Source organism: Anarhichas minor, unplaced genomic scaffold (genome assembly GCF_050575085.1).
Source record: "Anarhichas minor isolate MPS153535 unplaced genomic scaffold, ASM5057508v1 ptg000018l, whole genome shotgun sequence".
Classification (NCBI taxonomy): domain Eukaryota; kingdom Metazoa; phylum Chordata; class Actinopteri; order Perciformes; family Anarhichadidae; genus Anarhichas; species Anarhichas minor.
In genome coordinates, this window is record NW_027466464.1 from 9598011 (window position 1) to 9618556 (window position 20546).

The 20546-nt window shown below is 45.8% G+C and overlaps 2 protein-coding genes and 2 long non-coding RNA genes across 6 annotated transcripts in view; 1 reads left to right on the forward strand and 3 right to left on the reverse strand.

Annotated features, from left to right (window-relative positions):
- Positions 1-4532, reverse strand: part of atp11a (ATPase phospholipid transporting 11A) — a 29304-nt gene extending 24772 nt beyond the window's left edge. Inside the window, exon 1 of the mRNA XM_076094541.1 lies at positions 4083-4532. Coding sequence (XP_075950656.1) covers positions 4083-4127 — 45 coding nt within the window. The 5' untranslated portion in view covers positions 4128-4532. The remainder of the gene's footprint in view (positions 1-4082) is intronic.
- A 458-nt stretch (positions 4533-4990) lies between these two features.
- Positions 4991-7491, reverse strand: LOC142952698 (uncharacterized). 2 transcript variants are annotated; one of them, XR_012954707.1, is made up of 5 exons: positions 7272-7491; positions 6829-6928; positions 6387-6498; positions 5511-5593; positions 4991-5226 (listed from the first exon to the last, which is right to left on the reverse strand). It is a non-coding gene; the product is annotated as an uncharacterized LOC142952698 (long non-coding RNA). The 2 variants fall into 2 exon arrangements; XR_012954706.1 differs by having other exon boundaries at positions 6829-7165.
- Positions 5567-15874, forward strand: tubgcp3 (tubulin gamma complex component 3). Of its 2 annotated transcripts, none has more exons than XM_076094574.1 (23): positions 5567-5750; positions 6419-6526; positions 7078-7145; positions 7322-7399; positions 7510-7718; positions 8275-8453; positions 8682-8794; positions 9766-9891; positions 9997-10065; positions 10164-10296; positions 10387-10553; positions 11076-11186; positions 11306-11414; positions 11875-12064; positions 12161-12296; positions 12390-12458; positions 12557-12692; positions 12823-12911; positions 13300-13431; positions 13538-13678; positions 13768-13884; positions 14001-14095; positions 14190-15874. In XM_076094574.1, the coding sequence occupies exons 1-23, from the start codon at positions 5675-5677 to the stop codon at positions 14254-14256; spliced, it is 2718 nt and encodes a 905-aa protein (XP_075950689.1). In that variant the 5' UTR covers positions 5567-5674; the 3' UTR covers positions 14257-15874. The 2 variants fall into 2 exon arrangements, with proteins under 2 accessions (XP_075950689.1, XP_075950691.1); XM_076094576.1 differs by having other exon boundaries at positions 8275-8441.
- Positions 15875-15907: 33 nt separating this feature from the next.
- Positions 15908-18996, reverse strand: LOC142952505 (uncharacterized). Its single transcript, XR_012954663.1, has 3 exons — positions 18696-18996; positions 16422-16643; positions 15908-15957 (listed from the first exon to the last, which is right to left on the reverse strand). It is a non-coding gene; the product is annotated as an uncharacterized LOC142952505 (long non-coding RNA).
- Between the last annotated feature and the right edge of the window lie 1550 nt (positions 18997-20546).

Consider the following 20546-nt stretch of genomic DNA (forward strand, 5'->3'; position numbering starts at 1 on the left):
CCTCTCTTCCTCTCTCTCTGACATGAGGGCCGGGGGGAATGGTGCAGCGAGTCGACCGGCTATCACTCCCTCGGATGGGGAGAACATTACGGTGTACCTGCACCTCTCAGCACTTTCACTTCACCGGCAACCCGGAGCAATGTTATCATGATGGCCCGAGTTCAAACAGCTCTCTCTCTCCTTGGATAGAGGCCTCCATGCACCATTAACCCCGGGCTATCCATCATCTGTCCGCTTGTTCAACGGGGCTGCAATACACCGTTAATGTTACCGCCACTGAAGCTACCCCTTAATGGAGCTCACACTCCTCGGCCGGTGCTGTTCGGGCAAAGTGAGGAGGAGAGAAGTGCTTTTAAGACGCAATAATACATTTATGTATCAGCAGATGGGACCGTTTAAAAAGCAGCTTCGGAAAGTGAAATGTTTGATGTGCTAATAATCTTCGTCTAAAGTGCCAAAAAATATAAAGTGAAATGTGACTCAAGTAACCAAATACAAGGGAGAGCTGAATGTGATTGAAAAGTGAAGCAGCAGCCAGTCAGGCGGTGAAACGAGCCACAGAGCGGGTGGCTTAGTGAGAGGCAGTAAATCCTCCAGGTAAAGAGGTTAACCTGCTGCTCTCTGTGGATTGTGGGCAGCATGGACGGGCAGGTGTTAAATGATTAGCAGGAGGCTGAGAGGAAACCTGCCACTGTTGTCTCACACACACACACACACACACACACACACACACACACACACACACACACACACACACACACACACACACACACACACACACACACACACACACACACACACACACACACACACACACACACACACACACACACACACACACAGGAACCCGAGGAGGAACCTCCAGGAACCCTATTAACTGAGGGAATCAAGCTGTAGTCCTGCAGTCTTGTGGACATTTTGGGGGACGGAAAAGTCCCCACATGACAAATAATGAAGACCTAAGAAAAATCATTTCTGCGTCAAAGTGCTGCCTGTCTGTTTCAGGATTTGTTTTCCACTTTCACACTACCTCATTGTTTGTAATACTAGTCTATACTGCGGTTAGCAGTTGAACCCGTGACCTCGTGGCATCCCTCTGAGCAGCCCTGCTGTGCGATGACCCCATAAGAAGCCACACAGACGTCAGCCCACATTATCAGCCAGTCTGCTTTTGAATTATTGACAAGCAGACTGAGCCATGAGTTCATACGATCCGCCGTCCTCTGCGTCACCGGCCTACTACTGAATTCCACCTGCTCGCTTAACAGGAACCCGACAAGAGAGACAACAGCAGGATCACCAGCCGCCAACTCCTTCCAGACTAGTGAACCTATGTGCCAATTAGAAAATGCAGCAGGTGGAAAATAAGCAGCAGGAGATAAGTGATAGCTGTAATAAGGATTAAGTGTGCGAGGGTATATAGTGAACACCAGTAACCCTTTAATCCACTATGTGAAGGCAGGAAGTCAGACAGAGAAGCACTTCCTGTCCAGGAACCCAGATTCCTTCAGCAGAGAGGAATGCTGCCCGGCAGCTCCTGACTCCACCGACATTATCTCTCTAGTGTGTTTCACTCACAGCTGCAAACTATACTGCAACGTTAATTATGCATTATTAAAGAATGCATTGAGATTAGGACACCATTACATTCCAACCATCTAGAGTTCATCCTCTTTTACATTTACAAACGAAACAGTAACACCTTATTTCTGGGTTAGGGTTAGTACTGGTTTCAGAAGTGTGTCAATGTGATGAGTCTGTTTCCTCTTTCTCCAGTAAACAGGACGCTAATGTAGCTACTCTCTATACTTTCAACAGAAAAACAAGAAAATGGGAGGATGAGAAAGCAGAAGAGACATCAAAATACAGCAAAGCCGACAGAACATGAACAAGAAGAAAACGGTTATATGGTGAGAAAAGCAAGAACAAGACCACAGAGTCTGTAATTCAGCACAGTAAATTGTACTTTTAAAACTTTCCCGAGCAGAGAAGAAGAAGGGCAGCGAGCCGGCGGAGTGAGTGAGTACGGTACGAGTGCACCGGGTCTCGGTGCTCCGACTTGTCACTGTGATTAGGTTTTGTTCTCGTTCAGCCCCGACAGCAGCGACAGCCATTACGACTCTCTACACTCTCAGAGAGATAGCTGCGGGCTTATGTAACAATCCTCAGAGACACACAGTAACCCAGCGACAGACAGACTGGTATCCAGTGGTTCAACTCGGCTGACCCTTAAGAGTTACGTGTTTATTTCACCCATGTTCTGTAAACAACGCTGCCATTGATATACGACAGCAATGTGTGATTACAGTACAGGTGTGAATCCAAGCGGTTTTATCTCTTCGTCTGTTGACTGATAAAAGATTAAATCTGTGTGTGAAGCCGCTTTAATCAGCTGCACCAGACTTAACTCTACTCGCATGCAATTCTTCCTTTATTTCCCGTAAAGATATATTCACATGAGCGTGCTTTATTGCACAGCAAATGGATCCATTATGGCTTTAAATAAATCTGTAATTAGCTTCACTTACAGACGCAGTCAGAGGGAGAACCTTCCATCATACCGCTCTCTCCCAGTATTGACTGATATTTCATAAAGTACTAGTATTGACAACCAGATAAATGTTCCTCAGCCTCATCTTAAGCATTCAGCAGTCTCTTTGCATCCAGTTTTTTTTTTGTTCTTGCAGCGGCTGTGCAATCAATTTAACCCAAAACCCATTTGTCTAAAGCAGTTATCCAGATCAATTACAGCAGCAGAGCTCATCAGCATCCCACATCCTCCCAGTCACAGGCATGTTTCTGACGATAAAGGCTCCATTCGGCCCTCCACGCAGCAGGGGATTTCATCTAATCAGCCATTTGCAACAGTTGGGCGGCTGTGTCTAAGCCTCGGCCGAGCGTGGAGCCGGGGTATAAACCTGGTGTGAGCGGAGGGGGTTGTCAAACACATTACTGCGGAGCCGAATGCAACTCGCAGCCGTGCGGGCCCGGCTGCTCCTCTGCTGCGCATCGATTCCACCAGCAGGGAGGAAACAACTGGATTACATAATTCATGACTCTGACCCGTTGCATTAGCGGTCTAGTTCAACCGGGAGAAGGAGCGCAATGGAGAAGAGGGAATAGCACAACAACAGTCCAACAAATCTACAGCAAAGGTCACTTTATCTGATGCAAAACAAGTTTACATAAACATAAACATAAACGCCTGGCACAAACGCACAATATTTGTGAAGTCAAAGAAATATTTTGGAAGTATAAAACAGATCTGCAAATCCAAAAATACAACAAATTTAAAAACGAATCTGTGAGTAAATTATAATGTATTCGAAAGTTGTAAACGTTTGGGTTATTTGTAAATAATTTCAATGTGTTAACAGATATTTGTGGAGTTTGTTTGTGTGTTTGCTAAATATTTGTGGAAGGTATTTGTGTGTACAGATTACACATTCAGACACAGGTTGTCGATCTGTTCACACAAATTTACCCCAATATAATCTTCTTTTCCGTCACTTGTCAAGGCGTTAATGATAATTGCTGCATCTCTTTGCATGTTCTGTCATGTTCTGTCAACCTGATACCAACCGGTGACAAGACTCCACCTTCCACTTCTTTAATTCTGAATGTTTGAACAGGTTGTGCTGCAATATTTGAGTTCATATCTGCAGATATACAAATTCATAATTGGGAATATTTATGTGTGCCAAATCTCATTCGAAAATCTGACGTTTTAACAGATCTCAAAACTGGACCAAATAGCACTTCTAAGAATATAATTGTACTTTTATTCGTGTTTACAACACACCAAGGTGTATGTTCAGACTGAAGATGGACGAATGGAAAATAGGTCATCCACTATAAAATTAAAAAACAACTATGATTCACAGCCGGTGGTGTTTTTCTAGCGTCAGACAGTTTCCCAACGAGATTACTTCCACTCCCTTCCCGCGAGTGAAACTTAATCCGGATGAGTAGCTGCTTCGGAGGAATTTGAAACCAATAGAGATAAAGAAAAACACGTTTTCTGTTTATCTTCTGAGATTGTAAATATGTTTGTTCTGCAGAGAAGCGTAATAAAAACTCACATATCTGCTGATGAGGGTCCGCAGAGTGCTGAAATCCATCCCCATCCTCTTCCTCTTCCCTCTCCGGACACTTCTTCTTTCCGAGGCGTTTTCTTTCTCCCAAAGGTGACTTTACTGTAGTTGTCGCTAACTTCTTTTTAATTCTCCTCCTTTGTCCATGACTTTTACTCCCTTCTCTTCTTCCTGAATTTAAAAAAAGGGCTCGGTCCTACAAACACTTGTAAAGCTGGACTCACCTAAGAGGTTTTACTAGAACCAGGACGAGAAGCGGTCCGTGTTTTAGGTCAGTTCATGCATGCACGGACTACTGGGCTCCTCCTAGGACACTGGGAGGAAACCAGCAGCTAGTCTCTTCCTCTCAGCCTCTGCGCGTGTACTAATAATCTTCTTGTCTCGCGCCGCGGCCAAAGGAGCTTTTCTACGTCACGAGGAGCCAGGTAGTGGCGCTGACTCTAGGTGAGCGCATGCGCACTCTAGTGGTTTATATTTATTATTTTTGGTGCGTAATTGATTGGACGTTTCAGTTAATTGATTTGTTTGCTTGTGGCTGGTGCACCAAAGACACAATTAATTAGTAACTTTAATTAAACGGAGCAAAATGCAATGAGTGGACAGTGCATGACATTTACATAATGTGTGTGTGTGTGTGTGTGTGTGTGTGTGTGTGTGTGTGTGTTGGGGTGTTGTCCAGATTTGGACACCCCAATGGTGCTGTCCACCCAGACGGTGCTGAAATCATAAAAAAAATTTAAAAAAATCTCATGCAATCTGTCTTTTTTCCACATTAATATGTTCCTACTAAAACATTTACATTTTGTGGCTAATTTTATTTTTTTTAAAGATTAAAGAGACAAAATATTCAATAATCTGACATATGGAGTGAAATTCTTCAGTAGGCTACAGCAAAATAGCACGGTTTAAATCATTTTCTTTATACTAAAATATATTTTATGAATTATTGCAGCAAAAAATGAAGATAAATAATGAATGCATTATTAAGCTAACATGAGTTTGTAAATGTTGATTGTTTCAGCGAGGTCAGAAGGGTCAGAACTATAAATCATGGTGCTTTGTTTCCGGGGGGGAATGTTTTTATTCATTTGTCCATCCTCTGTTTCCCGGAGACGCTTTTCGGCGGGTTCTGCTGAAACACCAGCGTCAAAGTTACTACAACAACAACTACCATATCCGGTTTGAACCTTCGAAATAAAATACCAGATAAACATTTTGTCACATACAGTACAGAGGAGTAGTAGTATCAGTTCTTTGTTTTTTGAAATATTGAATTTATCTTGAATTAATTAACCTTGAATTATGTTAAATTGACGTGATGTCATTGTTGTAATATATATTTATATACAGTATGTAAAAAACGTATTTGATATTTCTGACACAAATCAGTTTAGATAGCACTTTCTATGCTCTTACTTTGAAGGACACGTGTCCCTCCCTGTGGTCATATTCTTCCTACGTCGTGCTGGCTTCATTCAACTTGTCAAAATGGCGTTGTTCTGTGGTGGGAGAGACCTGAGTTAGTTTATCTTATTCACTGCCATTTATTCAGTTATTTGGGCAACATTAGCCACGACAACATGGCGACCTTGGATCAGAAATCACCCAATGTGCTTCTCCAGAGCCTCTGCTGCAGAATCACGGGCAAAAGCGAAGGTAGATCAGTTTACGTTAGCATGCTCCGCGCGAGTCCAGGAAGTGTCATTCCAAATGTCATTCAAAAAAACCGCACTTTTATCGTTACTCTTTCCAGTACTAATAGTCCACATATTACACACAATGTAAAGTCAGTAGAAGAGTCGTTATCGTCTAATGGAAAATTCGGCTCATCATTTACACTCTAAGAAGTTCAGATTTTGATAACAATCCAAACTGTTTACACTGCTTTGCGCACAGACGAACCTTCTGTGTTTTTGTGACGTAAAGTAGTAGAAAACGATGGGAAATGTTGCTGAAATTAAAGCTGCGTGCTCTTTTGCACATATGCCGAATTCAAGAGATAATAAATGTGCAATGAAGCAAGCACAGACTATAATATTAGTCTGATTGAGAATAGAGATGCATCCAGTTTGGTATGTTATTGGATGCACTTGCTAGCTGCAGGCCTCTGATGGATGCAGGCATCTCAGGGCAGCATGGTGGATCAGAGATACAAACATATCGATATAATCCTTGTTTTGTTTTGTTTTCCAGTCAATGCAACACAATTGCATCTAAGCCCATTCACACCAGTGTCCTAGTATCTAATTAAAGTGTTTTTGGAGGCACAGCTGTCTGTCATGTCTACTTTACGTCAGAGTGCTGCTTGTTGTGTATTCCTCCAGCTGAAGTGGCCCACCAGTTCCAGTACGCCGTGCGAGTCATTGGCAGTAACTACGCTCCCACTATTGAGCGGGACGAGTTCCTGGTGTCGGAGAAGATCAAGAAAGAATGTAAGAGCCCCAATGAGCACACGCTCGTACTATCTGTTTCATGAACACTGTGACAGAGATGAGGAACTCATATTTAATCTGTGTGGCATTCGGCCAAATCGGCCCATCGCTGTTGCTGTCCGGTGGTTTTGTAAATGAGCTCCCACTTTGCCTTTTATGTTGATATTAAAAGTCAAAACTCTTTATTGCACCATAAAGGCAAATCCCAGTGGACCTCCATAGCAGCCAAGATGGCACCATTATTGGGAAAACATTGATCTGAGCTTTGACAAAGAAAATAAAACAAATAGCGCAGCACTTACTGAGCAGACTGTTTATTCATCCCAGGTCTGCAGGGGGGACTTAAGGGAACTTTGTTGAAGTATTTTTTAGGGTTGTGGAGTTTCCGTGAAAATGTGACATCTGTGAATTCAAGACATCAAAATGATAAAAAGGTCTTTTTCCATCCACAGTGTAATGATCCTCGCCGTCTTACGGTTTAGCCCTGTTCAAATCCCAAATCGTCTTTTTTTTGTGGGGGAGGTTTCGCTCATTATTTCGTCTTGTTGCAGTGCTGAAGCAGAGGAGAGAAGCCGACGCTGCACTGTTCTCAGAGCTGCATCGAAAACTTCAGACGCAGGTTGGTATCTGTGTTTCCCTCTGAACCGTAACGGGACAATTGCCCACATGCAGCATATTTACTTCACTCTGATTCAGGCTTTCACATTAATTAGATATTCATTTAGGATATTTTACTGATATTTACCCAACGGATTGTGATGTTGTCTAGCTGACGGTGTTTCTCCTGTTTGACAGAGTGTTCTGAAGCATCGCTGGTCAGTTCTCTACCTGCTGCTCAGCCTCTCTGAAGACCCCCGCAAACCGACCGGCAGGGTGAGACACACACACACACACACACACACACTTGATGATGATAATAATAAACGTATAATAATAATAAAGCGTGCGGTTGATACTGACTTGATTGTCCCCGTCCTCCTCAGGTTGGAAACTATGGAGCTCTCTTCGCCCAGGCCCTCCCGAGGGACGCCCACTCCACCCCCTTCTACTGCACCCGGCCCCAGAGCCTGGCCCTGGGCTACGGGGAGAGGAGCGCCGGCCTGTCAGCCAGCGTGGGGACCAGCGGCATCTCCAGTCTGGGAGTCTACACTCTGAACGGGCCCACGGCTACGCCGCAGTCTCTGCTGGCCAGGTGAGCGTCTACACACTAAACACACCCTGTTGAAGACACAAGCCAACATTAGGCCAATGACAGAATTGGCCCGTCGTACTTTCTAGTTATTAAGTTATCCGACACGTTAATAGAGAAGAGAACCCGCTTCACACTTGTCAGCTGTGTTTAAGCAGATCCTCTCTCCGGGGAGGAGAGACTTATTTATCCGACGCTCGTCCTGTAAAACGACTCGGCTAGAGGAAGCGTCAATTAGCACCAGGAAATACACTCGCCTCTCAGTCCGACCTCTTAGAAATGTGTTTTATGAGGCATCAGAAGGCCATTTCATTCCATTTGTCCTTGTTAATAATGCAGGAGTCCTTCAGTTACAAATGACCATTAAGCTCTCCGGGCTCACCTTTTCAGTCATGAAAGGGTAAATCCTCTCTCCAAACAGGTCTCGTGGGATTGAAATATATTTCACACTCTAGAAAGCACAAAGTACCAGTGCTTTAATTACACAAAGATGTGCTTTCGGCTTGTTTTATTTGCCGTTCTGAGTGCCTCTATTGAGCACACTGTGTGTGTGTTTCAGTCAACCCCCTCAGTCTGCAGCAGGAGGCGGTCAGCCTCTGGGCGCTCGGCTGGCCTGGGCTCTTCCCGTGAGCTGCTCCCCCTCCTCCGCTCTGGCCATGCTCGCCTCTCGACCGCCCCTCGGACCTCCAGTCCCCTCCTCCAGAGCGACCCGTCCTCGCCGAGACGGTGAGCGGACATGTGCGAACCCAGAATGAACAGAACATGAATGCATTGTGGGTTGTCTGAACTGCAGTTCCGGCCCCCAAAAAATAAGTCTCAACACGCTAAAAACAGCAGAGTTGATTGCACTTTTTTCACAGCCTTAACTTCCACTGTGACCCGAATGTTTTCCTTTCAAACTGAGAGCATTTCCTGTGTTCCTAATACATCGTAACTTCTCCGTCCTCTCGTCCTCTGACCGTGCAGGGGAGGTGAGCGAGGCGGCGCTGGTGCGGGACATCCTCTACGTCTTCCAGGGAATCGATGGCAAGTTCATCAAGATGAGCGCCCAGGAGAACTGCTACAAAATAGACAGCAAGGTACGTGGACCTGCGTCCAGCCCTGTAAAGCTTTAATAGACTACTCGGTGGACAATCAGCAGTGCAGCTCAGGTCATCATCTCAGAACAACTGCACAGATCACATGGTGGCCGTTTGTTTTACAATAAAACAAGATGCTCGTTATCTTCTATTTGTTTCCATGTTGGACAGTTTTCCCTCCAAGGCAGAGTTGAAGTAATTTGCCACCACGTGTGCAGAGTACAGTCGAAAATATGACCTCAAGACTGCTGTTTGGACATCAAAAGAATTATTCAACAGATCAATATGAGGCTCTTTGGCTCGGCGCCACATCGACCTCTCTTTTCTTTCATCCTCCTCTCCTGTGTTGTCGATGGGAAGGCCTTCGATGTAACCCGTCCCGTGTCCGCTCAGTGGTGCTAAACATAGACTCGTGGTCAATCTGCTGTCACCGTCCTGATGGACACGGAGCCACTGAGACCACGGTGGAGATATATTTCGGACTCCTCTATGGCCACTTAACTTTCCCTTTCGCAAAAAGCTCTCCGGATAAGAGGTTTTGTTAAAACAGATGAAAATTTAATGCGTCATTAAACGTGAATCTTACTCAGCAGGAAAAACAAATCCGCTACTGCAAAATCACACAAGTGATTGCTGGTACATTATGTTATAAATCTGTCAGAGCTTTGGCAATGAAAGTTGTGACGGGCGATGCTGGCTTTAAAGTGTAGTTACATTATTGTCTGCCTCTCTAGTCAATGCCATTCCAGTATGTGATACTGCAAGCATGGACGCAAAATACTGTAAAAATATACACATTCTAATGTAGGTTTATTGTACTCAAAATATGTATTACGCAGCTGTATTGTTGTGTAAGGAATAAAGTTCATTATAATAGAAATAGATGTCAGATTTGACTTAGTATAAGTAGATAGTTCTTCCTGTTTATCACGAGATAAAGATGTGTTGTAATGTGAGCTGCGGCCCACCAGGTGGTGCTGTGCAAGTCCCTGAGAGACACCAGCAGCAGACTGGCCGAGCTCGGCTGGCTCCACAACAAAGTCAGGAAGTACACCGACGTCCGGAGCCTGGACCGGGCCTTCGGACTGGTCGGACAGGTGTGTCTGCGTTTACCTTTTTTAAACACGCTCTTTCTCCATCCAATCCTCCGCTGACGCACATCTCTCCGTCTCCTCCCCTCTCTCTTCTTCTTCTCCCCTCAGAGCTTCTGTGCCGCGCTCCACCAGGAGCTGAAGGAGTACTACAGGCTGCTGTCTGTCCTCCACTCCCAGGTACTCAGGTCCAACTGCCCCTGACAGATTAGGAGATATGCACTATAATAGAAGCGCTGGTGGATAATGAAACTGCTATACTTGTGTGTGTGATTTAGTTGCAGGTGGAGGACGAGCAGGGTGTGGTCGTGTGCACAGAGAGCAGTCTGACTCTCAGAAGGCTGCTGGTCTGGATGTACGACCCCAAAGTCCGACTCAAAACGCTGGCCGCCCTCGTCGACTTCTGCCAAGGTGGGTTCCCCGTGTGTGTGTGTGTGTGTGTGCTGTATTCACACACTAGTATTCCAGTGCGTTTCATTCAGATCGTCTGTGTGCGTTCAGGTCGGAAAGGGGGCGAGCTGGCCTCCGCCGTCCACTCTTACGGGAAAACTGGGGACCCGCAGATGAGAGCGCTGGTTCAGCACATCCTCAGCCTGGTGTCGCACCCCATCCTCAACTTCCTGTACAGGTGGATCTACGACGGAGAGCTAGAAGACACCTACCACGAGGTACACGCTTGATCTTTTCAGCCCCTAAAAAAAACAAAAAAAAAGGTGTCCCAAGCTAAATGAGAGAGGGAGAGAGATGCATCCAGCAGGTCATTGTTCCGTTCAACTGCTCTGCCGTTTGACCCCAGAGAGAAAGAACATTACGGAGAGGGTGAGGCATAAAGAATGAGGGGGGGGGGGGGGGGCAGCTTCTTCAATGAGGACTGATGAGAGGAGTGTAATGGAGAGCCAGGTGATGGATGCTTCTCGTTTCCTTCCCCCTGCCCCTCTTTCTCCTTCTGTTTCTCCCACACACACAGTATTTATGTGTCCCGCACTAACCATTAGTCATCACTAGACTCTGGTCTTAAGTGCTGAGAAGAGAGAGACAAAGTTATTAGACCTTTCAGAAGGGAGATTACCCTGTAGATCACACGGTCTGTTAAAACACGTGCCATAAACAACACCTGTAAATATGAGAGGTTCCTATAGAGCGTGTGATCAAATCTAAAGTAATATGTGATTCTTTGTTTTTCTTTGTAGTTCTTTGTAGCATCAGATCCCAACGTGAAGACAGATCGCCTTTGGCACGACAAGTACTCCCTCAGGAAGTCAATGATCCCCTCGTTCATCACCATGGACCAGGCCCGCAAGGTACACACACACACACACACACACGTCTCTGTTTTCATTAGCATAGTCGGGCTTATTGCGACACATCCAGGTAAGGACTGTTTACCTGGAGTCCCATTATCTCTGTCTGTCCCCTCTAGGTTCTGCTCATCGGTAAATCCATCAACTTCCTGCATCAGGTCTGTCACGACAGAACACCGCCGAGCAAAATCACGCCAGCATCCACGTCTGCAGACACGCCCAAAGACGGTGAGAGTCTCGCCTTCTCCCTCGTGTTCCCAGCGAAACCATGTCTCAGCACGTTTTACATGGTTTCTGGGTATAATTAGGACTGAGATAGTTAGCGTTCGTTCAAAGCAACGTGCTGAATATGTCAAAGTTGATGGTATTTCTGGCTTCATTGGAACTCTATGTTTGATTTCTTAACCGCTGACCTTTAGTTTCGTCCTCGTATCGATGTAGTTCTGTAGACGGAGGCTGGTGGGCCGTGATCGATGCTCTTACCGCTGGCCTCGTGCTCCTCTTCTGACTATGGAGAGGAAAGAGGCACACTTAGCCGTACTTTATTGATTCAGTCTGTAGGACTTCATCTGACCAGTTTGATCTGCAGCTTTTACTGTATCTGCTGGAGGACATCCCGAAACAAAATCTAAAGGTAAAACTAAAGTAGCCATTAAAGTTGGACCTTACGGTCCTTGTCTCCTCACAGCTGCAGAGCTGCTGTCAGACCTGGAGGGGGCGTTTCAGCAGAAGATCGACGCCGCCTACTTCGACACCAGCAAATACCTGCTGGACGTTCTCAACCGCAACTACCTGCTGGTGGAGCATCTGCAGGCCATGAGGAGATACCTGCTGCTGGGCCAGGGGGACTTCATCAGACACCTCATGGACCTGCTAAAGTCAGCAACACGCACGTTGAATATATCCTGAGCCACTACTTTGTACGTCTAGATCTTATCATCTCATGGTCTCCTAATTTATTTGTTTTGTCCCAGACCAGAGTTGGTGCGTCCCGCCACCACTTTGTATCAACACAACCTGACTGGCATCTTGGAGACGGCAGTCAGAGCCACAAACGCCCAGTACGACAACGCAGAGATCCTCAAGAGGCTGGACGTACGCCTGCTAGAGGTAATGTGTGTATGTGTGTGTGTGTGTGTGTGTGTGTCTGTCTGTCTTCATTGTGTCCTTATTTGTTTACATCTGTCCTTTTGCTGGCTCCAGGTGTCTCCTGGTGATACAGGCTGGGATGTTTTCAGTCTGGACTACCACGTTGATGGACCCATTGCTACGGTAATACACACACACACACACACACACTTCCCAGCATATTGTCCATGTATTGCCGCTGCTATCGTATATATATTTATATATGTGTGTGTGTGTTTCAGGTGTTTACAAGGGAGTCTATGGGCCACTACCTGCGTGTGTTCAATTTCCTGTGGAGGGCCAAGAGGATGGAGTACACACTGACTGACATCTGGAAGGGACAGATGTGTAATGCCAAGCTGCTCAAAACCATGCCTGGTACATAAACACACACACACACAAGAAGAGGGTTTGCAGTGAGAAAAACCAGTCACACAACCTGTAGTATATTCTTAAAGATGTGTTTAAAGGGCAAGCTTGTCTTTTCTCTGTGCTTTTTACCCTCCAGAGTTGTCCGGCGTGCTGCATCAGTGTCACATCCTGGCCTCCGAGATGGTCCACTTCATCCACCAAATGCAGTACTACATCACCTTTGAGGTCAGACCATTAGCGGCGGCGTTCCGCTCGCAGGCTGTAAAACACGAGTTTTAAAAAAAAAAGAAGCAGTAATTACATCAGGAGGCGATCTGCTGCGTCTGTTAAATGCAACGCTGCATGAAAGTGATTTACAGGAGCAACAGTAGCCTGGAGGTCGGTGAGGTTAACTCGATTTGAGAAGGCTGCCGGTTCAAATCCAAACCTTCTGAAAGTCAGACTGAAGAGGCTGTTTGAGATGGAATAACTGATGCCAACCGCAGCTTCTACTGTTGTGTAACACATCTGATAAAATAATTATAGAAACTATAAGAACCATATTGTCTGTGGACAGGGAGGCGCCGCCATCATATCTGATTTGTATTAAAAGGGCTCCATCGTTCCCGTGTAGGTGCTGGAGTGTTCCTGGGACGAGCTGTGGAACAGAGTGCAGCAGGCTCAGGACCTCGACCACATCATCGCCGCCCACGACATCTTCCTCGACAGCGTCATCTCAAGATGCCTGCTGGACAACAACAGCAGGGTAACACACACACACACACAAGATAATGTCATGGATTTTCTGCTTTTATTTGCCTCCCCTTTTGCTCACACTCTTCCTTGAACTCTGTTTCTGTCTGTCCATCCAGTCTCTTTTGAACCAGCTGAGGGCCATATTTGACCAGATCATCGAGTTTCAGAGCGCCCAGGACTCCCTCTACCGCTCGGCGCTGGAGGAGCTCGCCCTCCGGCTGCAGTTCGAAGAGAGGAAGCAACAGCGGGAGGAGGAGGTAGGAGGTTTCTGTGCTGCAGATGAGCAGAGAGGGAAAGAGCGATGGGAACGTAATAGTATTTAAAGTGATACTAATCCTGTCTTCAGGGTCAGTGGGGAGTGACGGCCGAACAGGAAGCGGAGGAGAAGAAGAGGATTCAGGAGTTCCAGGAAACCATACCAAAGATGCGCTCCCAGTTCCGCATCCTCACCCACTTCTACCAGGTAGCAGCCTGAGCCTCCTCCAGGAGCAGCTGTCCGCCTTAAAGGCAATCAGCTGTTTCTCCTTTTCACATCTGTTCGACTTTGTCTCCCCCCCCCCCCACCTCTCCCTCCTTCAGAGCATCGTCCAGCAGTTCCTGGTGTTGCTGATGACCAGTACGGATGAGAGTCTGCGTTTCCTCAGCTTCAGACTGGACTTCAACGAGCACTACAGGTTAAATACAAAGATGTCAGAGGTCATGTTGAAGTCTTTTTTTGTTTTACAACCCCTTCATTTCCTTAAAATGATCATTGTCCTTCATCTTCAGGGCCAGAGAGCCGAGGCTGCGAGCCTCACTCGGCACCAACCGAGGGCGACGGCCGTCAAACATCTGACGTGACGATGGCATCAACAAGCGGGGCTTCCTGTCGTCGGAGCATTTGGGGATGACATCACAGAGACGGGGCCGGCCAGCGGACTTGAAGCGCCTCATGTCGAGATGATGTCATGTCGAGATGATGTCATGCCTTGGAGGAGCGACCCGGCGCCGTTCTGGACGCTCTGGCGGTCGCCAAGTGATGACATCACAGCAGACGGATCCCTGCGTCGGATCGCAAAGGAATAAAGTCCAGAAAATCGGAGCTTTCGGAGCTCGACATGCAGAGCCAACGGCGTAAAAAAAAAAAAAGGGCTGCTGGGAAACTTGAGTGTGAGGAGGTAAACAGAAGCAGACTGAGCTCCCCGAGTCTCACAGGGCCACCTTCCATGGCATGCCTTATTAAAGAGAGACAAACAAAAAGCCTTTGTCTCAGCGTGGTTGCCAAATCTAGTCCCAACACACATAATGTATGTACATAGAGTTTATGCAAAAATGTAAGTATGTGTATATATAATATGCATCTATACACGTCACCCGTGGCTTTGCGTCTTCTCACTAGGGTTCAACCGATATGGGTCTGATATTGATATTTTTTCAATTTTGTATTCGTAGCCGTCATTAAAACGATTAAATTTGAGCACTTTTAGTACAATTGTTCCTCGAGACGCTGTGTTTCTGCTGTGGATTCGTCCTCTGGTCAGTATTGGCTCACCAGTATATCGGTCTAACCCTAGCTCTCCACTCTCCTGCTTAAAGTCCAGGGTTTTACCTTTAGCGTGTCGGGTCAGCTGTCCAATCACACGCTGACAATTCTGCTTCCACTGACATGAAGACATGTCGTCATACATGTCTCATACAGACAGAAGAAGCCCCTCTGAGGACTGAGAACCGACTACTGTAGGTTTCCACTGCTCAGTGTACTTCTGTCTGCATGAGAGACGGATCATGTCAAAGACACAACAACCACAACAACCTCACTCTTCTCATTACATAAACAATAGAAACTATATAAATGTTCACGTTACGTTCAAATATGTAAATATCCTGAAATGAAAGTCCATATTTAAAGAAGTCAATGGTTATAAATGTCAACTTGGGCAGTTTATTTTCTGAAAACCAGTATATCTGACTAAAGAAGAGTGTTAGTGTTCATATGTGAGGTTTGAGATGAAGATGGTGACGTTATCTGTGGTTCAATATCAGCTTATTCACTTTTTTTACGGATATGGTTAATGGAGTATAATCGATTAGAAGAAGCATCTAGACCAGAACTTTAAACTGAACGTCCTCTGTGTAGAAATGTTTCACGGGGAAATATTAAACAAACTACATTTCAGTGTTTGGAGCTAAAAACACGCTTTTCACCGAGCAGCAGATGTCCTTTGACATCAGCCCTGGAGTCACTGACTCTAAACCACCCACCGGGTTTGTTACTTTTATCGTCATATGGTCATATTAGCTGCTCTCTGCTGATGAGTTCCTTCATAAATATGAATTGGTGTGAAGCGAAACACAAACTGAACCTGGGTCAGCACTCCTGCACCATCTGTCCTCTACATTGTACAGCACATAATGTATAGAATCAAGGGAAACGAACCATCCCGTTCCTCTTTAATAAAATGTTTTTTAATTCACGTGTGTGTGTGACTTGTTTTACCTCGATGCCGAGCAGCTCTGCCTCTGGGTTGCGAAGGGATTTACTTGAACTTACTGCCACCTACAGGCAAGACATCGGAGATGGATGTCAAAGGTAACCTTCCCAGATTCATTTCCACAGCGCACCACTTTTGATTTGCAGTATTGTGAGTTACATTATAGAATATAATCTGCACTATTAGTCTTATTCTCCTCATCTGAGCTGTAACATTGTCTGCCAAAGCTTTAAACACTTCCATTTATAGTTCAAAGTAATTACTTTAAGCAGTACAAATTTAGTATGACATCTGTTAAAATTGGGGGACTTGTGAGAGACGGTCTAAATTGAAGCAGAGGTGGTTGAGATATCCAGACTCTCCAGTCCCATAGAAACACTGGATCCTACATTTCCCATAATGCAACTCAACAGCTTATTTCTACAACAGTCCCCCTGCTTTGTTGTGTGAGTTGTCCTTTGCATGAAATTCAGTCTTAACTTTTAGTAAAAGCACAGCTAGCAAAATCTTTACTCAAAGGTTCACTTACTGGCGTGTTGGAGCTTTCACTCACAGCATTCTTCAGAAACTGCAGCTGGATCAGTTGTGACGTAAGAGAGTTCGAGTGGATCGTGTACTCTGGTGCTTCGGACTGAACTGTGCGAGACGTGAGCCACCAGAGGGAGTAACAGCTTCTCTTTTCTCGCATCCATCCTCTCTCACACACACACATGTATTCACCCCGGCTTTGCATTCTTTGGTGTGAAAGCCCCTGCAAATCAAAAAAGCTGTTTAGCCTCCAGAATCAGACCGTTTCAGTGTCTTTTTGTGCTGACATTAAGCTGTTCTGTTGAGCCTCTGTAAATGGATGAGAACTGTTGCTGTTGTTCATCCGTTGTTGGATGTTTTGAGGAGGACGTTCACACGATGCAGGAGGGAGAGGGAGGTGTGAAAGTCCCATCACACGCAGTATGACCGTGGCCTCTTCTCCCGGGAGAAATGTGTTCTGTCTGCTTTCATTTCTGTGCACGTAAACAGCTGTTTATTTGTCCAGAGAGCCATCTCTTCAGGCCCATATATATAACACTTTGAGAAATTGTCAATTTGGAAAGCTGGAGTACGTTCGAGGCTGAGAGTCCTGACTGCTCGGCTGGAACAGACAGACTACTGGGATCTTCCCTTCCTTTCTTCCCCTCTACACTGTTTCTATATGTGATGCGTCTGCGGGTAAAGAGCTGTTTGTCTCTCACATCAAGATGGTTTCTGATCACTTAAGACATTTTTTTACCCAGTATTCCCAACGCCCCTCGTGTCATTTTCTCTCAACAGAAATAGCTTCGCTCTGCCGACCTTTATATCGAGCAACACCTCCCCGACAAACTGACCTGGTATCAGTTCATTCTGCAACGTGTCGGTGAGCGTTTGACAGCCTTGGACATGTTCACTGTCATTATTTGACAAAAAAAAATGATCAGTGACTCTCTACTTCAGCCTTATAGTCTAAAAATCTTTTATATATCACGATACTGATGATACTCAAGATGCACTCTCACCTCTACCTCTGTGCCCTGGTGCAGTGAACCCTCACTAATACCAGAGAAACAGATCCAGCTGCCGCTCACAGCCACATCTGCACTTCCACCAGCCCCGGGGCTCGGGGCCACACCAGCTACCATCCAGGGCATATGTTCCATACTTTTAATTAACATCTTTTCGGCAGATTTTGGCACTCTTAACTGCTAATTCTTGTTCTAGTTTGATATTTTTATGATGTTTTTACATTAGAAATGTTCACAAATCTCCTGAAAGGATCAGCAAAGTTCTTCTGTGCGACCTCCTAACACTGTTTTAAGGTGAGACAAAGAAGAAGAAGAAAACGCGCCTGTGTTGTCGAGCCAGGAACCGACAGCTGACATTTACTGGCATTTCTGGCAGCAGGTGTATTTGAGAGAAATCTTGTTATTTCTTTTCGTCCCTCTTGTCCCTGTCGCTGTCCCCACAGTTTGCTTTGCTTTAACACGGTGCAGAAAGCACAGGCTAATGCAGGAAAAGCGCTGTAATAAGCACTAACCGTGCCCAAGCTTTCTGCTCCTTGGAAAATCCGGCATTGTGTGCGGGACCTCCACCTCCTTTGTTCACAGTCGGCTTTAACAAGAGTCTTGAGGATAGATGTGCGGCATTAATTGGACATTTGCATTTATGGGATTTTAATGAGGCTAATGAGGCCAGAAGATTGTTGCTACGACATATAGTTTTTGCCCAGATACTGACCACGGTGTGAGACGTACTCTCAGTGGTGGATAACTGTCCCCTCGTCCAAACCCAAACTTTCACCTTTTGAAGTTGTTTCCCAGGTTTGATCTTCAACAGTGTCAATAACATGTCGATGTACAAATAACTAAATCCCACACTTTGCGGGCGCTGGGTATGAACCAAAGTTTAGGGAAATCCTCAAATCTCGTAAACTTGAAAATGGTCACCGACCCTCTCTTCTGTTTTCAACAGTCAAACGCGTATTTTGTCGTCTGTGTGGCGGCTCATCGATCGAAGGGATAAAGAAAAGGCAGAAAAGTAAAGATGCATAATGAACTGATACAGAGAAGTGATTTGAAATGGATGCTAGTTGTGTCTGACATTATCCTGAAGATGGCAGGGCCCTCAAATGTTGATGTTTCATGAAGGCTTGAAATGATTGCAATATATGTGACATTCCATCGCCTTGAAGAAGCCAGGAGTTAGTAAAGTCCTCTCAGTAAATACCAGTCTGAAATGATTAGATATGAATTATATCAGAGAACACAATATGAAAAGGCTGACAACTCACAAAGGGGGTCAGGTCTGAGTGAAGTCCTGCTGCAGCACATCTCGTCTCAGCTGCTTTTTACCTTTAAAAACTCGGGCAGGTGAGCTCGCTTCAGCTCGGATGGATTTCTTGATGTTGCAGCAGGGTTACTTCTTCCCTTTCAGGCTCCTCGCCTCTGCATCGCACATCCACATGCTGACAGCTTTGCTCTGTAGTTCCCTATTTTGAATTTTAAAGCGAGTCTCACAGCCGTGCCATCCGCCGGCACTCTCTGCTTCTTTGAGACGCTCAGTTGTCTCAGCCACGTCTCTGTCGCTCTGGATGAAGCAGTGGAACTTTGTCTGGATCCTGCTGTATTCACAAAAATAAAAAAATGATGAGTTAACTTTACACTAGAAAGGCCAGTGGATTTGGGGCGGAAAAAAACCTGGACATCAATTCACACCACAGCATCCTCTTTCACACAACACTTTGGAGTTTTAATTTGCCTCCCTCAGGTTCTGATTTATGTGAGCAGAGATGGGGCCGTCTGCAGGGCGGCCGACCGTGCAGACAGTGGGGAGCGTTCAACACGGAGGACGGACAACACGTCGACGGATCCAGCTGAGCTGCCATCACTCTGGTCAAACGTGTTTTTCGGTTTGCGGGTGGTGCTGTGGCTCCGCAGGAACCGCAGAGAGACATGACAGTGCGGTCTCTGCTGGAAGCCGTCTCTTGTTATGCTCATGATCTACCAGGAAGGCCCTCGTCTGGGACAAGAGAGACAGGAGTTCTCCAGGAGGCTATTGTTTAATCACATACTGTGGTGACCATGCACGAAGGTGCAAACGTCTGGAGGGAATTTCTTCAAATTTGGCACAAACATCCAGCTGGACTCAAGCATGCACTGATTCAAATTTGGTGGTCAAAGGTCACTGAGACCATGCAGAACACATTGTTGGCCATTATTCAAGAATTATAATTATGACAATTTCCCACAAATGTCTAAAATGATGATGTGGTGACATGGTTGGTGGATGTGTAGCTTTGAAAGGCAAATAAAGTTTAACAATTTACTTCTTTAACATGGAAAACGTATAGAGACTCCATACATGCTAATTATAGAACAGCAGCACGTTTGTTGCTCTCCCTCCTCTGGTGTGTTGCCATTACTATTACCAGTACTACTTGCCATTAGCGGGAGCACTGTGTGACATTTTCACTGCCACTGCGCCCAAAGGTGCCCGTTTCCTGCCCGTGGTTTATCAACCGTGTGCATGCGCTCATACGGGAATGCTGCAGTTCTGCTGTTTAAATATTCCTGAGTAAAGTGCATGAGACAAATCATCTGCTGAACTCTCCAGGTGGAGGGATAAATGATGTCTCTTTCTTCTACACATTCAGCCTCAGGATGGCTCGACGTGCAATCCACTGCACAATAAGCTCAAGGGTGTAGAATGTCAGCTTCCGCTCCAAAGGGTGCATCAGGAAGTGTCGATCAGAGGTCACCAAAACACCGGCTAGTCGTTGGATATTCATATCTATGTTCATGCATAATCTAGCAAAGTGGGCGTTGGGATACATTGAACAGCTGATCGACATTAAGCCGGGTGTGATTTCCGTTATTGGCTGTGACATTTTAGAATCACAGGCCGTGGCCGCTTCAAAGATATTTATTCAGTTTAGACGGTCGGACGGATTGATGGACACATTAAAGGACGGGCAAAGAATAGTTTATGAGCTCACTTGCATTCATACGCATGCACAAGAGTTCCGCCGTCAGTCATGAGGCCTGATGGGAGAAGCTGTCTGCGGGCTGGAAATGCCACCGTCTCCTCTATTGACAGACAGCAAAAACAGAGAGAGAGAGAGAGAGAGAGAGAGAGAGAGAGA